The sequence below is a fragment of the Mastigoproctus giganteus genome, chromosome 13 (genome assembly GCF_048544385.1).
Source record: "Mastigoproctus giganteus isolate SK-2022 chromosome 13, ASM4854438v1, whole genome shotgun sequence".
NCBI lineage: Eukaryota > Metazoa > Arthropoda > Arachnida > Uropygi > Thelyphonidae > Mastigoproctus > Mastigoproctus giganteus.
Window position 1 is genome coordinate 105,571,342 of NC_143587.1, and position 17,785 is coordinate 105,589,126.

At 38.2% G+C, this 17,785-nt stretch overlaps 1 protein-coding gene across 2 annotated transcripts in view; it reads left to right on the forward strand.

Moving 5' to 3' along the window:
- The window catches only part of Nup205 (nuclear pore complex protein Nup205), a 738,550-nt gene that overhangs the window by 352,548 nt on the left and 368,217 nt on the right, over positions 1–17,785 (forward strand). For both annotated transcript variants that reach the window (XM_090387115.1, XM_090387116.1), the window contains exons 21-22: positions 5,727–5,885; positions 17,409–17,648. In XM_090387115.1, the coding sequence (XP_090243241.1) occupies positions 5,727–5,885; positions 17,409–17,648 (399 nt within the window). The remainder of the gene's footprint in view (positions 1–5,726; positions 5,886–17,408; positions 17,649–17,785) is intronic.

Here is a 17,785-nt window from a genome sequence, read left to right on the forward strand (position 1 = left end):
TGCGTACAACTCCCAGGCAGAAAGTTACGTTCCCACCTTACTACAAAGAGGATTGGTCTACCGAATTTCTTGCCGTGACTGCACTAGTTGCTACATCGGGGAAACTGGGAGACGGCTCAAAAAATTCCTTTCTGAACACAAAAGAGCAATCCGCTTAGCGGATGAGGAGCACTCAGATATTGCCGAACATGTTTGGGCAATCACCACGACATTGACCCACACTGCGACGTCGTTATTGTGGATAGGTCCTGCCACTTTCAATGACGCGACTGGTTGGAGTCGTCGAACATCACATGCTCCAATACCTCGGTCAACAGGAGCAGTGGATGTCGGGTCCACCCTATCATCGAAACAACAATTCTGACTGATGACAAATGCTGGCAACGTACACATGCATCACAGCCACAGGCTTCAACATCCAACAATTAATCACGCACTTCACATACATGATTGGCTGTACATGCCCTCATGTTCCATTCTTAACTGTCAGTTTAACTGAGAAAAGTTGACAAAACAGCTGAAAGCTTTTGTATGCATATAATCTAATATAAGTATGTATTTCCTTTATTAAACTTATCATAACTTGTTCTGTCACAGTCTATTTGATATTAATAATGAATCCAGATCGCTAGCCTCTTTAATCTTAAACTAACATATCTATAATTAATTGTGTCCCCCTTTGATCCTCCTTTGTGAATTGGGGTCACATTTGCATATCTCCAGTCCATTGGTACCTCTCCTGAGTCCAAAGAAGCTCTCATAATTATGGATAAGGGTTTGCTTACTTCCTTTGCTGCCTCCTTTAATATAACTGGATAAATCCCATCCACCTCGGGTGCATTTTTTAATTCCTACTATTAGTTCACACTGTCCCTATATATATTTATATATCTTGTTCAAATTTTCAGTCGTTAATAAAATACTTTTTATTCATCCACTCAAGTTCAAATACATTTTTTTAAACTTGTAGTGGATGACACTTGATGTTAATACAGTATTTTTCAAATATTAATTCATTAATTAAATTAAATTAATTAATTTTAGTTTTACATGGGAGAAAAAAATTTCTCTTATATGAGATATTTAGCAGGATATAAATTTAGGAATAAAATTGAAATCAACAGGCAGTAGGTGAATCGGTAAAATGCAAGGATTTCAGTATTTTTCACGTGAAGGTGAAGAATGCGAGTTCAATTCTTGCGAAAATCAATAATTTTTTGATAAATTTCTGAAAATTTTTGCCTTAAGTAGACGTTTTATCCAAATGATTTTCGAGAGTGAGTTAGCAGTTGTGGCTTAGTGGTTAGAATGAAGGATTTTTCTCAAAAAATAAAATTGAAGAAATTTTATGCTTTGGGTTCAATTCCGATTTCTCTCCTTAAAATCTTTGTCATCAATTGTTGGTCACTTCTCCTACCTAACCTTAAGATTGAGCTACGTGTCGAGAAATTGAATGGCATAGGGTAGTAAAATAATTCGCTTCGAGACGCTAGCCGTGCCCGAGGATATAAATGAAGAAGAAAAGCAGATCTCTGATGCCATCCTGTGTGCCAAGCCCCTATGTCCACCTGCCCGAAGTCGAACGCAACCATGGATATCAGACGAGTGCCTCGACCGCGTGGACAAACGGAAACAGGCAAAGTTGGTCGACTTTGAACGGTACCGGCAGCTAAACCAAGAAGTCCGACAAAGGATGACAGTGGAAAGAGAAGCATACTGGAACCAAGTGGCAGACGATCTTGAAGTGGCGGCATCCAAGAACGAGTACCGCACTCTCTACCGCACCCTCAGATGTCTGAGTGGAAAGACCAAATTGACTAGTGACAACATCAAGAATGCTGATGGGACCTTCGTGCGATCACCGTCCGAACGCCTGCAACGGTGGAGTGAATTCTTCAAAGCATTGTATAATCACGACCCACCTCAGGGACCGCCAGAAGCCGCACTATCGATCGATCCCCCTGATGTCTCCATGGTCGATGTTGAGCCTACAGTAGAAGAAGTGAAAGCAGCCATACAATCCCTAAAGAATGGCAGGGCACCAGGAGTGGACCAAGTCACCACAGAAGCAATCAAAGCCGGGGGAGATATACTGCTTCGCCGACTACACTCACTCCTCAAAACCATCTGGTGCACTGAACAAATTCCGCTAACATGGAGTAAAGCCATTATCGTACCGATCCACAAGAAAGGTGATAACCGGGATTGTAAGAACTACCGTGGCATCAGCCTCCTTTCCATCATCGGAAAGGTCTTTATGAAGATCATCCAGTCAAGGCTGCAAAAACATTGCGAGCAAACCAGTCGAGAAGAACAGGCGGGATTTAGACCTGGGCGAGGAGGCTGTGATCAAATCTTTGCCATCCGTCAGCTGACGGAGGAGAGGATCCAGTGTGGGCAGCGAACCGTCATTGTTTTCATTGACTTTAAGTCTGCTTTCGACTGTGTCCATCGGCCTGCTTTATGGAAACTACTAGAGGTCAAACATGTACCTCGAAAAGTCATCACACTCCTCCAAACTGCATACAACGGTTTAACCAGCCAGGTGCACATCCAGGACTATTTATCTGAGGAATTTACCATCCAAACTGGAGTCCGCCAAGGGGATGTAGCCTCCCCGTTGCTTTTCAACATCGTGGTCGACGCCATTATGAGGCAAGCATTCAGAAACAGATGGGGCATACAATATGACAAGGATCACTATGTGACTGACCTGATGTTTGCCGATGATAGTGCTATCTTTGCTGGTAACGACTCTGAAGCCACGGACATCCTCTACGACATTGCCCGCATTGCCCGGCCATACGGTTTGAAGATCAATGCTGATAAGACAAAGGCCCTGACAACAGATGGGTCGCAAGCCACCATCTATCTCGAAGGCGTCCAGATCGAGCAAGTGCAGGACTTAAATACCTTGGGTCGCTGGTCCAGGAGAAGAAAGTTGCATCCACCATGGAAATCCACAGCAGAATTGGACAGGCGGCCACTGCATTCGCCTCGCTCAAATGGGGTCTGTGGAAGAGGACCAAGATTTCCTCAAAGACTAAAATCCGACTCTTCCGGACTTTGATCCTGCCCATTCTCCTTTATGGATCAGAAACATGGATTTGTCTCAAGCTACATTTAAACAAACTTGAGGTATTCCAAATGCGATGCCTGCGGCAGATTTTGGGCATCTCACTTCGTGACCGCATCACTAATGATACCATCCGCACCAGATGCCAACAGCAACCAACCATTGCCGACCAAATCCAGAAGCGAAGGCTTGGATGGTTTGGCCACATATGTAGAATGGGCACGAACAGAATACCATCCACACTCCTTTGCAGACAACGACCCACCCAATGGAGCATCCAACGGACCGCGCCTAGGAAAACGTGGGCCAAGCAAGTGGAAAATGACTTGAAGAGCCGGCGTCTCGACCTTAACCAGGCCAGGACTGATGCCATGGATCGTAAAGTACGGAAGAACATCACAGACCAAGTCCGAAACCCTGCGGCACCTACAGCAGCATACTGCTTGCGTGGCCAACCGCCTCCCCCAGCTGCCAGCTAAGGACCAAGAAGAAGAAGTAAAATAATTATGTCGCTAGGGTGCCCCTCAGGGTACCGGGCGCCCCCCTGTTGTAAGAAGCCTTACTCCATCATCAGGGCCACTGATGGAGTGGACCGTATATTTGCTCCTGTTACGTGGGATTAAAAATGAATGAAAACAATAAACTAAACAAACAAACTGGATTAACGGTATCGACCCTTGCTTCACAAACGGACAATGCGAAAGGAAAGCGAAAAGAAACTACAACACAACGCAAGCGACGATTAGAGAAAGAAAAACAAAAGCGCCAAGAAAAGCTTGCAAATGAAACAGAAGAAGAAAAGCGCCTACGCTTAGATAAACGAAATCAAAGATTACAGGATGCGTCTGAAGAGTAGTGCGAAACTCGATTATTAGCTGATCGTCAAAGACATGCACTATCAATAACAAATGAAACTCAAGAACAACGCGAATTACGATTACAAGATTTACGTCGTAGACAAGCACTAACAATAGAAAATGAGATGCAAGAGCAGCGCGAAACACAATTACAAGATTTACGTCGTAGACAAGCATCATCCACTCAAGTTCAAATACATTTTTTTAAACTTGTAGTGGATGACACTTGATGTTAATACAGTTTTTTCAAATATTAATTCATTAATTAAATTTAATTAATTAATTTTAGTTTTATATGGGAGAAAAAAATTTCTCTTATATAAGATATTTAGCAGGATATAAATTTAGGAATAAATACAGTCAGTGGTGAAGCGTGTAGATCGCTGCAAAAAAATTTCTTTTTCAGATTCTTTTTCATTCTGGGTTCTAGTCTGAGTCAAGGAGGGAACAAAATGGAAAATGAAACATGTGAATAAAAATAATAGTCCAACACCATATATAGAAAGGAAAATGGAAAATTGCAAGGAAATTCGCTTTCTATTTTGCCACTTAATATTGTGATTCAGTCATATGTATATACATATTTATATTAATTGTAATTATTTAATAAAAAGTAACTAAAATAAAATTTTTATTTGTTGACCTAAGTAGGAATTGACTTTTTTTTTTGTATTACTTGTTTATGTTAACTTCAACAATTTCTCCTCCACTTTCCTCTCAGTTATTACTAAATCATCCAGCTTACTGCCAGAATTTAACTCACCTCTGGTATTCCCCTCCCTGAATAAATCCTCATGCATGAATGTAGATGCAATATACTCGTTTAATTTGTTAGCCACCTGAAACACTTGAAACACTTCAATCTTTTGCATGTGAAATAGCTCTAATAAAAATTCACAAAAGTCGCATATTGCTTGGAAATGTTTTGATACATTGTAATAGTTAATGTACTTATGCATCCTGCAAAAGGTGAGGGTATTGTTGATGATATTGATGAAGGGACAAATGAAAAAACATTTTAATTGACTAATGCATTACGTTAAAACTGAAGAAATTATTAAGGAAGGTGAGCAGAATGATACAATGTTTCTGAGAAACATTCTGTGGGTATAAAAAATACAAGATGTTTTTGAAACAAAGTAAGCCTAAATATATGAAACAGTTCACTTTACAGGGCATGTTTTAAAAAAAAAATTGGTACATTTTTCTGAAAAGGCATTGATTCTGGCTCTCATTTTTCAACATTAAGCAAGCTGTAATCATATATATTCAGACTTTTGTAATAGAGTTATATTGCATATTGGATGGTATATTGTAAATTATTCAAATTTGTATTTTGTAATGCTTTTTAGATAATATAAATCTTAATATATGTTTTTAATGCTTTATTTCATGTGTTATGATTTGTCTCTTCAAGAACCCAAAATCCAGAGTCTTTGGTTCTAAGATTTCTGGATAAAGGGCCTGTACCATATTGACATTTCGGTGTAAGTCTGTACAAACAAATGGAATAAAATTTTTGTTGGTAATTGGTCTGAAAACAATGAACATTTTGTAGGTCTGAAACCCTGTGTGTATGGAAGTGAACAGTGAAAGACATTTGACTCAGTACTTCTATGCTGGTTGAGGGCCCTATTCAAATCAATGTAAATTGAACAGTTTAAATACTTTTTTTCATTTATCCTCCTAATTTAGTAAGAACAGCCCATTTTCTAGTTTCAGCTGATTTCTTTTTTTTATTTATTTATTTAATGAACAAAAACTAATTTGTAACAAAAAATTATTTCATATAGGGGAATCTGCTTATGATAGTTCAGTTCGCAATAGTGCACGCCAGCAACTGTTGTTATTATTACTAACTTGCCTTGGTCATCCTGGTCCCAACTTTGCTCATTTTCTTTTGGGTTTTAATCTGAAAAGGCCTCTTTCCCAGACAACACTACAGGAACCTGGTGAGTTGATTTATATGCTTTTTATTTTTTAAACCTGTTATAATGAATGACATGCTGTTCCAGATTATGAATATTAGACAATCTTAAGGATGATTCCAATAATTCACATTTATAGAATAATTATAGAATAACACATTTCATTTTAATTAGAATGTAAATAAATATCAGTTAAATTTATTTATTAATTTAAAAAGTAGAGGGTTTTCACTGTTTCATAGTAATAATGAGAAAGCATTGGCCAAGAGAGCAAAGAATGAGGACAAGGAATTTTTCATGTATGTGGATACAAGGGAGAAAAGGGCAAATCAGAGTGAATACTTTGCATCTGTCTTTACTGAAGAAAAAAGACCTTTCATGCTAAGAAGAGGCTGTGCAAGTGAGGCTGAGTCATACGAAATTAGTGATTTCGAAATTACAGATGACTGTTTATTAGTTGGTTGCTTTGTTGTGGATTTATGTGGTTTATCAGCATCTGTAGCCATAGCGTACCATACATATGGTATTGTTTATTAGAAAATCTCGTGTACACCAATGCTAGGAGTTTGATAAATAAATTTGATGAATTTGAGGTATTGCTCAAAACATCAAAGGCAGATATTGTTGGGATATCAGAGACGTGGTGTCACACAGATATAAGTAATGCGGAACTGGAATTTGGGGAATACAATGTGTATAGAAAGGATAGACAGGACAGGAGGGGAGGGGAGGAGGGGTTATGCTATTAATTAAGAAACACATAAAGTCCAAGGAAGTGAAGCGAGTCGACATCGATGGACAGGGCAGTGTCGAGTCAGTTTGGTGTGACATAAGCATAGGGAAATCAAAATTGAGAGTAGGAGTGTGCTATAGGCCTAATGACTCTGATGGGTATAATAAGATATTGTACAGGGAAATAGAGTGGGCCAGTAAATCAGAGAGTCTTATAATGGGGGATTTTAATTTCGAAGATATTGACTGGAATTTGTGGGTTGGTCACTTGCACACTAGCAAGGCTTTTGTGGATTTATTGGATGATTGTTTTCTACATCAGCATGTTCGTGAGGCAACGAGAGGGAGCAATACTCTTGATCTGATTATCAGTAGTGATTCTTCATGCATTAAGAATCTGCAGATAAATGAACCACTAGGTGGCAGTGATCACAGTGCGTTGAAGTGGGATTTACTCAAGGAGGTAACTACCATTAGGGGTAAAGGGAAGGGTTTTTGTTTTCGTAAAGGCGACTATGATGGTCTGAGACAGTATTTAAATTCTATACAGTGGGACCAACTGATGATGTTACCAACAGCAAACTCAAAATGGGAAGCATTCAAGGAACTAATCTTGGAGGCTACCAGGCTTTACATACCAACTAAGAAATATTGTTCAAGGTTTCGGCCTAAATGGTTGTCAGATGAACTAATGAGACATGTGGCAGAGAAGAAAAATGCATGGGATACATACAAATTAATGGGTGACATGGAAGCCTATGATAGATATAATTTGGTCTGTAACCAAGTCACAAAGGAGATTAGGCAGGCAAAGGCAGACTACGAAAAATCCTTGGCAAAGGATGCAAAGAAAAACAGAAAAGAGTTCTTTACATATTTAAACTCAAGAAGGAAAGGGATGAATCAGATTGGTCCACTGGATATTGATGGTTCAACAGTTGAGGATCCTGCTCAGGTGGCTAACAATCTAAACGAGTATTTTGCATCTCCATTCACGCATGAGGAGTTATTCAGGAAGGAGAATGATGTAGGTAAAGTAAACATTGGCAGTGAGCTGGATGATTTTGTAATAACTGAGAGGAAAGTGGAGGAGAGATTGTTGAGGATAAACATAAAAAAGGCACCTGGGGTGGATGGGATCTATCCAGTTATATTAAAGGAGGCAGCAAAGGAAGTAAGCAAACCCCTAGCCATAATTATGAGAGCTTCTTTGGACTCAGGGGAGGTACCCATAGACTGGAGATGTGCAAATGTAACCCCAACTCACAAAGGAGGATCAAAGGCTGACACAAGTAATTATAGACCTGTTAGTTTAACTTCTGTTCCAGGTAAATTAATGGAGGCACTGGTTAAAGAAGCACTGCAGGATCATCTAGACAAGAATTCAGTTATAGCTCAGACGCAGCATGGTTTTGTTAAGGGCAGGTCTTGCCTGACCAATTTGATTGGATACTATGAGGTAGTCACAAAAGAACTGGATGCAGGGAATAACTTTGATATTATATATTTGGATCTTAGAAAGGCTTTCGATACTGTTGCACATGGAAGACTGCTGCACAAATTGGAGCAGTGTGGCATTGGAGGCAAATTGCTGCTATGGATAAGGGGATGGTTGAGTGGTAGAAGACAGAGAGTGGTAATCAATGGACACTGCTCAACGTGGACTAATGTTATTAGTGGAGTTCCTCAGGGTTCAGTGTTGGGTCCGTTGTTGTTTTTGGTGTTTATGAATGATATTGATGATGGGATATCAAGTTTAATGTCCAAGTTTGCAGATGATACAAAGGTTGGCAGGGTTGTTAAGGACACTACTGACGCTATGCTGCTGCAACAGGATCTGGAAAGGTTGAACAGATGGGCTGAGAGGTGGCAAATGAAGTTTAACATTGACAAATGTAAAGTACTACATATGGGAAACAGTAACCCCAGAGCAACGTATCAACTCTGCGGTACTACACTGACAGTGGTGGAGAATGAAATGGACCTGGGGTAATTGTGCAGGCAGATATGAAGTTCTCTGAGCAGTGCAGACGAGCTGCAAGAGTAGCTCATGGTGTTTTGTCAATGATATACAGGAATTTTTCTAGCAAGGATAAGGAGGTGATTATTCCCTTGTATAAGGCAATGGTTAGGCCACATCTTGAGTACTGTATACAGATCTGGAGGCCTCATTTCAAGAAGGATGTAGAGCTGCTGGAACGGGTACAGAGAAGGGCAACAAGATTAGTGAATGGAACAAAGGGTTGCTCTTACGAAGAAAGGCTTAAGTTTTGCAAATTACAGAGTCCATCCATGTCAACTGTCCATCCATGTCAACTGGATGCACTTCATTAGATTTTATGTTTCTTAACTAACAGCATAACCTCCTCCTCCTCCTCCCTTCCTACCCTGTATATCCTTTCAGTACACATTCTACTCCCCAAATTCCAATTCTGTACTGTTTATATCTGTGTGACACCATGTCTCTGATTTCCGAACAATATCTCCCTTTGATGCCTTGATCAGCACTTCAAATTCATCAAATTTATTTACTATACTTCTGGCATTGGTGTACATGCAAATATACATGCGCCTGTTCTTACTCTTAGTTATCCTGACAGAGCCCATGTATTTACTTGTTCCATAATGACTCCCAGCAGCTCTTGAAGTCTCCAGCAACTTGCTCTCTAGACTGCTGCTCGTTAGAATAGAAGCATTGCAAGAATTGCTTTCGCCTCTGCTGCAGCTACTGGTAATCTTTTAGTCTGTGAATCCCCCACCCAAGTTAGCAGTTTTCCGATCCGCCTAACACTGCCTTGCTATCATTAGTTAATATTCTTGCACCCTTTCTATTTAAGTGTATCCCATCCCTGTAGAGGCAGTCTCTTCTGTTAGTAAGCACAGACCGCACTGAAAAAAATTCTATCCCATGTGCCTTACGCAATCTCTCCAGGGCCAAATTGATTGACAAGACTCTCATCGTATACTCCCTCATATCGAGTCTGGGCAGCATTGCAGACACTTTAAAATTCAACACTAGTTCGCAACGTTTTTTGAACATTGACCTGTCATCATTGACATCATTATCATAATCCAAGAACTGAAGAGCAGAATTAAGGTAAACAAAATGCAGGAGTTCTGCAGATGCTTCCAACAATGGCATAACTTCTGGACTTACAATATCATTGTGCAAGTGAATTCATTTGAAGGCAGCACTTATTGGAAAATAAAATAGCCACAGGTGTGGTAAGAGCAAAGAAAAGTACAGTTCAGAAAACATTTAAGCACAGTTCATACAAAGGGTACTAGGAAAGTTTTGGAATATGACGCAACAATGAATCACAGGAAGTTGCTTGTTGCTGCATGTTGAGACATGTTCATACGTGCATAGTAGCCGCCGCGCCAAGTCGATGGGCTCAGTTATTCATTAGTAGTGAGAGTGTAAAGTGCTTGCGATGGCATCGTGGTCACGAAATGAGATAAGGACAGTTTTGCGGTATAATTTCGTGCGTGGTTTAACCATAGACCAGTGCTTAGAAGAAATGACTCTTGCACTAGATGATGATTGTCCACATCGTACAACGATATTCAGGTGGTATAGAGAATTCCAAAGGGGAAATTTCACTCTGAAGGATTCTGAGAGGCCGGGAAGGCCACGAACGTCAGTTACGGAGGAAAACGTTACTGCTGTGAGGAAAATGCTTGACGAAAACGGGCGAGTGACCTACCAACAGATAGAGGATACTTTGGGCCTAAATGCACCAGCAATTCGTTCGATTCTGCAAGATCATTTGCACGTGAAAAAACTTGGTTCTGTCTGGGTGCCGCATCAACTGACTGAAGAGCAGATGACACGACGTGTGACTTGGTGCCGGGAGATGTTAAAAAAGTTTGATAAGGGACAATCTCGGTATGTGAACAACATCGTGACAGGTGACGAGACTTGGCTGTACTATTACGATCTGCCGACCAAGGCTCAAAACAAAGTTTGGGTCTTTGATGATGATGACGACACACCCGTAATTGTCAGAAAATCTCGATCTGTAAAGAAGAAAATGATAGCTGTATTTTTCAAATCGAGTGGAATTGTGGAACGTGTCGTTTTGGACACGCAGAAGACAGTCACAGCTAAGTGATATACTGAACAATGCCTGCCTAAAGTCATTGGATCTATGAAGAACCTGCGGCCAAAGTCAAGAATGGACACCTGGTACCTCCATCACGATAATGCTCCAGCTAACAGTGCCAAAGCCTGCACCGAATATTTGACCACGACAGGACTGAAACTTCTCGAGCACCCTCCCCTACAGTCCAGACCTTGCTCCCTGCGACTTTGCACTGTTCCCGCATGTGAAAATGAAGCTAAAAGGGAGGCGGTTTTCCAGTGATGAGGAGCTTCTACGGGCTTGGGACAACGAGTGTGCTTTACTCCCTAGTGAAACTTGGCAGAACTGGTTTAAAGATTGGTTTCGGAGGATGGAGAGGTGTATTGAATGTAGAGGAAATTACTTTGAAAAAATTAAATAAACAAAGCTGTATTGCAAAACTTTCCTAGTACCCTTTGTATATAATGATCTCATAGTATTTATCTTCAAAGAAACAATGATTAGGCTTTCATATCAAGGTATGCATCTTTTTTGCAAAAGTTGATGCTGGGCTTGAGAGTTGCATTCTCAATCAGTATGCTGATATTTAAAATCCTGATGATTTAATAAATTTTGTGTTAATCTCTCTCTCTCTCTCTCTCTCTCTCTCTCTCTCTCTCTGCCCCCCCCCCCCCCCCCCCCCCCCCCCCCGCAACCAGGAGGACAAATCTAAACAGGATATACCTAATGAAATATTTTAGTTTAGGTAATTGAAAACGGATTCATTTTCAGCATTCAGTGTGATTTATTCAATAAATCACCCAAAATTATTAGAAAAAAAAAATTGTGCCGTGAACAGTCTATTCCTTATTCCAATTTTTTTTTCCCAAATTACCAATTACCCTAATAATATCACAAATACAATGGTACACAAACTGTTAGCAGCAAATGTCCATAATGTCCTGTAGTGGATATTGCCAAATGATATTTTGGCAGTGAAGGATTATTGATAATTTTCAAAGGGGCAACAATTTTAATTACAAGCAAAAGGATAATCATAGACTAATGGGCTTTTGAACTCAATCAGCTGGGCTGAAATATATGAGAAATATGCAGAACCTTTTTCCCCTTCATCAAAGCCATTAGTGCATGCATTCATTCTGTTCTGTTAAGGAGTTATCATACAAAGATAATGAAAAATGGATGAAAATGCATTTAGCGAGTAAATTTTTTTTTTTATCCCTGTAATTATAAGGATATAAAAAGAGTTTTAAGGATTTGGTAAGGTGTTTTTTTTTTAAATGAAAATCCCCAATGCAAGAGGTATTAGAACTTATAGCACTTAGTACTGTGCATGGGCTGAAGGTTGAGAAGATAAAAGAAGATACTTGTTGCCATTAGACTTGAACTTCTATATGTTGTAATTTTCAGGAAATACATATGAAGGAATGTTGTTCCAGAGAATGGAAGTTGAAGGAATAAATGAGGAAGCAAAGTTGATTCTGTGACCAAACTCACAGAACCAAGAAAAGTTGGTTCTGTGAGTTTGAAGTTTGACAGTAAAAGGATGTTGACTGGTTGCAGCACGTTCGGATTGCTTTGGAAGAGAGAGTGGAAATTATAGAAGCCAATTCAGAAGAACCGTGCCCATGGAACTATCTATAGAAAAGGCATGCAGCAGAAACAGAACATATACGAGACAGAGTGGAGAGACTCTGTTAGAGTTGAGTCATTAATTAACCTAACTGCTCTCTCTTGAATGGAATCTAGAAACTTGAGAGAGTTTTGGGGGAAGGCCCCAGATGTGAGAACAATATTTCATGGTGGGGTGGGGTGGGGGGATTTGTTGTTTGGAAAAAAGTAGCACCAAGAGCAAAAGCCGAGTTTTTTAGATGCCAGAGGTAGCAGTATTTGTAATGTGCTTATGCCAAGAGATTAGACGTTGGGTTAATCCCCAATAGAGATATGATCTTTCCTGGAAATCAGAGCGTGATCAAAGTTAAGCATAGGAGCAGAAGAATCCCTTTTGTGAGATAGAAGGATTGAAATAAACTAAGTTATCTTTGCCACACTGGAGAATTACCTGGAGATCAGAATTTAAGGAATTAATAGTGATATTTGAGAAGTTGAAGCTGTTTGCTTGAACATCTTGTTAGCAGAATTATACACAGAGAAAAGGGGTAATTAATGGATTTTTAAAATGTGCCAGTTATTTTTTTACTGATGGCAGTAATCACAGTAATTATTTCACCCAATGTACCCTTAAGGTAACCTTTCCTAATAAAGAAAATTATCAAATCAAGAACAGCTTGCTCTCAGTGCCAGTTTTGGATGATGACCATGATATGTCAGTATTGGGCACCTTATGAACAACCTCAAAGCATGTGGGATTCCTTTAAAAAAACTCTGGTACTTGGTGTTGTTAATTCCTGTTACTGTAGGTGTGAAGATTGGTGTTGATAATCCCTGTTATAGTGGGTATAAAACTGGAATAGCAAGGGTACTAAAAGAACAGATTGAACTCTTCCTGATAATATGCCCATTTCATTAATTGTTTCTGAAATGGTGACCACCTTCCTGTGAAAGTCGATGAATATTTGATGTACATTTACTACTACAGTAGACTCTCAATTTTCCGGGTTAGATGGTAAAACAAAATTCCTGGATAATCGATTTCCCGAATAATCCAAAAATATAGTAAGTCCCCCCGACATATATAAGAGTACATTACAGGACTTCTTACGTAAGTTGAGTTTTACGAACTTGGGAATGACTAATATAATATTGCTACTATATCCCTGATATGCCAAAATTACAAAAACCACATAATATCCTCAGAAGAATGAAGAAAAATAGTTATATATTTTTAAGTAATTCAATTAAATTATCTGGGGACAGCAGTGAAGTAGTCGGAGTGGCACATAAGAAAAGAAAATATAAAAGGAAGAAAAAAATGCATGTTATTGTACTGTAAAAACTGATATGTGTTTCATAGCCTTGGTTAATATAGTTGACCTCATTGGTGCCGATCCCTTCACCACTTCTCGTATTCCGTCTACCGTAATGTAAGTCCAAAGCTATGTAAGTGTTGGACTTACTGTATCGAAAAATGTTCAGCAACCTACATAAAAAGTATGGCGTTGGATAAAAAACAAATAACTTACCATGCACTACTCGCTGTCCAATTCGATGCTTCCTTTTATTTTTTACAATGTCCATTTTAAATCAAATAGTTTCCCTTTATTTTTTACAATGTTGCATATGGTTTGGTCACCAACATTATAATGGTTTATTAGAAATTTAATGGATACACCGTTTTCGAACTTTTGATAATTTCAAGTTTTTGTGTTTTATTGAAAGCAAAACTCTTGTGTTTGCCCATGATTTTCGCTATTTATTAACAAAAAAACCCCCCTACATCCCTGACAGAAATAACGAAAAAAAATTGGTCCTTTTGTCGTGCGACGAAATGACAATCGACGTGACGCACTAAAACAAACTAAACTAAAGATAATAGGTACACTAATCTCCCAATGACGATTTATAGGCACTTCTTGTCGCTTATTTGCGACTTGCAAATCATCTGTTTATAGCTATTCTAGTTATTACTTGACTTTTATGATTTCTGGTTAGAATTATTATTTTTTTTTAAATTTGGAGTCTTGAAATGTCCGATCCTGGAAAATTGAGAGTCTGTTGTCTAGAAAGAAGTGCTGAAAGATAGATTTTTAGCAGTTTTAATTAATGCATGACACTATAGTAAATAAGATTTTTGAAACATGTATGCTTTGAATATCTTTGGATAAACGCATAACCAAACAACTAGAATGGTGGCAACCTCTGTTTAAAAAAAGATATTAGAAGTGACGAGAAAAGTCATATGAGCACTTTATAGAATTCCCAAAAGCCAAACAAGCTGATAATTCTGTGCATGCTTTGCATACACTTTGCACACTTTCCTCACTTGAAAAGTCAGTTTGTGATCCTCTCTTCTGTCTTGAATAAAGCAATTTTCTTGTTTCTTTTAAATGTTAGACTGACATTTGAAAATCTGAATATAGCTCTTCATTCCAACATCACATCCATTTACTATGGACATTACTTCCAGTTATGTTGAAGAATTTGATGTATAAATTTGTTTTACAAAGAATTGTGAAGGTTTCACTTCCATTTTGAAATTTTTTTTTATATTACCAAATAAATTATTTTCATTTTTGTATTACCAAATAAATTAAATCAGAAGGGTGATTCTGACTTATTCATATACATTTTTGCAGCTAAGTTCATGGAGAGTCTAAAGCAAGAGGAGAAGATAGACTACACAACATTCATTAATAAAGTGAAACAAGTTAGAAAATTTTATGGGAACAAGTTAACAACAAAAAAAAAAAAAAACATTCTTATAAATGCTCATATAGCACAGTGTTCATTGGTTGATGGTTGACAATAAATAATTTTCAAATTTGAAATTTTTTGTGGTCAAGTTTCCAGTTCTCCTCATCTCAGTATCTTTGAATATAAAGAAATAAATGAAACAAATGTTTTGCAGTATCAGTTTTGTTATTTGAGTGAGAAAGCTTAGCCAGAAACCATTATGAAAGAAAGAAAGAAAGAAAGAAAGAAAGAATTGATGTACATTAGTCCGCAGTTCAAGTGTACAAGGAAGCTTGAAATATGACAGATTATTCCAAGTCATGCTTGAGACTTTTTCATTTTAACAATTCCTCATAGCAGTGCTGGGTGTGACAGGATATTTAGCCAGGTGGTGTAGATCAGAGCTTCTCCTTCTGGTGAAACTTTGGAATGCATGGCCATTGTCATAAACTAAACTTTGACTTATTATTTTCAAATAGAGCAACTACAACAGTTGATTCCTTGAAGCAATCATAATCATTTGATGATTAACTGATAATCTAATGTGAAAGCATATTTCTGGTAAACAGTCTTATGGCTCTATTTCAATATAAACTGCTTACGTTTTCAGTGAAATTTAATTTTCAGTCAAAAATCTGATTTTCAAAACATCTCTTGCTTTCCTTCTGCATTTTCCAAAAAAATCTTTTTCTTTCCTTTTACATTTATCAGATCTACAGACTTTTGAAAGGCAAAAGTTGGCAGCTGCCGCTATGCAGAAGGCTGTAACTCAGAAATGAAGCTTGGAAATTTTGATACTATCAGACATTGAATTTAGTAAGTAATGTCAGCAGTTGATTAGGAAACCCTATCTGTGATTTACTATACTTTTCAGCTAGGATATAGGTGGTCAGAGCTCCTTTATACAAGTCAGTTTTGAGACTGCATTTGGAATATCATTTTTGGGTTTGGAGGCAACGTTTAATTGAAGATACTGAGCTTCTTGAAAGGGTCCACATACAGGTGGCTTGTCTGATGATCGCAACAGTCGGGCATCATCATGAAGACCACAGACGTGTTACAGAACTCGGAAACAGGACATCTGTTTGGGGGGGAAGCAGTGTGTGACAGTGGAACTTTCACCTTGGAATGCGGCACACAAACCAGTGGGCAACACTAAAAACTATTAGGGTAGACTATTAATAAAACATTAAGAAATTTGTTTGTTATTGACCCTGCGAATAAGCTGCCATCCTGGTGAAGTCTGCTAATAAGTTTATGAAGCATCTGGGGTACTTTCCCAAGTGAGGAAAATGTATGATTGAGAGAGAGAGAGAGAGAGAGAGGCTGATTGTACATCCCCTCCAGAGCAAATGCCACAAAAACCTCTCTTGCCTTTGAATCTTTTGATTTTACTACTTATAGTATCAAATTATGTTGACACCTCAATATCCAATTTTACTGAAGTTTTTATCTGCCAGTGTTGTAATTATTGTATGTCAGAGATGCTAAACTGCCATCTGGGATCTGGGTTTGTGTGTGTGTGTGGGCACATGAAAGAAGTAAAAAAATATCATGCTGGAATGTGGTCTGCAGAATACTGAATTCCTCGATAAATTACTATCAAAGGAGGATTCCCAAGGGCAAATTCAAGGCCATGAATGAGTGATAATATTAGTCATTACATACTAAAATGTAAAATGGCCTTGTCACTTCTCAAAATATTAGCAAACTGTATAAATGTCAATGCATATCCACAGAATTGTAAATTTCACAAGTGGGAGTATTCCTATGTAAGACAGCATGGTCCATTATTTTCCTCAAAAGACTCAACTTTCCCTGTACATCAGCTTACTGTGATTGTGATGATGAAATAACTTCCAGGATTTTCAGGCCTTATACCTCTCAGAATACCTGTTGGAAAGAGCTGAAAGTATTTTGTTATATATCTACATTAAGCATGCATTTGAAATATCTGACATTATATTTGCATAATTGCATAAATTTGAGTGTAATATTTCTGAAAATTGAATGTATTCTGCCCGTTTGCTGGATAAACAATGGTTTGCCCATTTGTCAGATAAACAATCTAAGTTCCTATGGTAAGAACCTATGTGCAATGTGTTCTAGACATTAGTGGTGGATATGTCCAAGGAACGATGTAAGGAACATTTGTATTGGTAAAGTATGTATTGGTGTCAGTCATTTTGTTGTCTTTATATCAGTTTATTATTTGTGTTAGTAATAGTCACCCTCTATCTGGTAGCACAACCTTAAACTATGCAATTTTTAAAATCTAATTTTTCAGGAATATTCCATTCCAGTATTGTGTGTATGTACCTTGCCATATATTACCTGAGAGGTAATCAAAATGTCAATTTTCTTTTATGACCTACAGGTGTTCTCGGCTCTCCTCGAACTTGTCTTCATTCTGTGATAGCAGTTCTTGATCAAGGTACTGATATTTCTAACTGTCCAGCAGCAATTCACATGGTTCCTCAAATTGCAGAATTATCATATCATCTGATCTATATGTTGTGTGTAAATAAAGACACTTCAGGACCTACATTACGTTATTTGCGGACTACCCATGATTTCTTATTTAGACACCTACAATTTCTTCCTTTTAAACCGAAAGGTAAGTATTTGATGTTTATCATAATCAGTAATAAGAAATTTTAAATATGGTGATATCATTCCTGTCAGACCACGTAAATCGGAAATGATATTGCAAACCACATCTTATTTATTCAATTGATTCTGAGAAGATTGTCA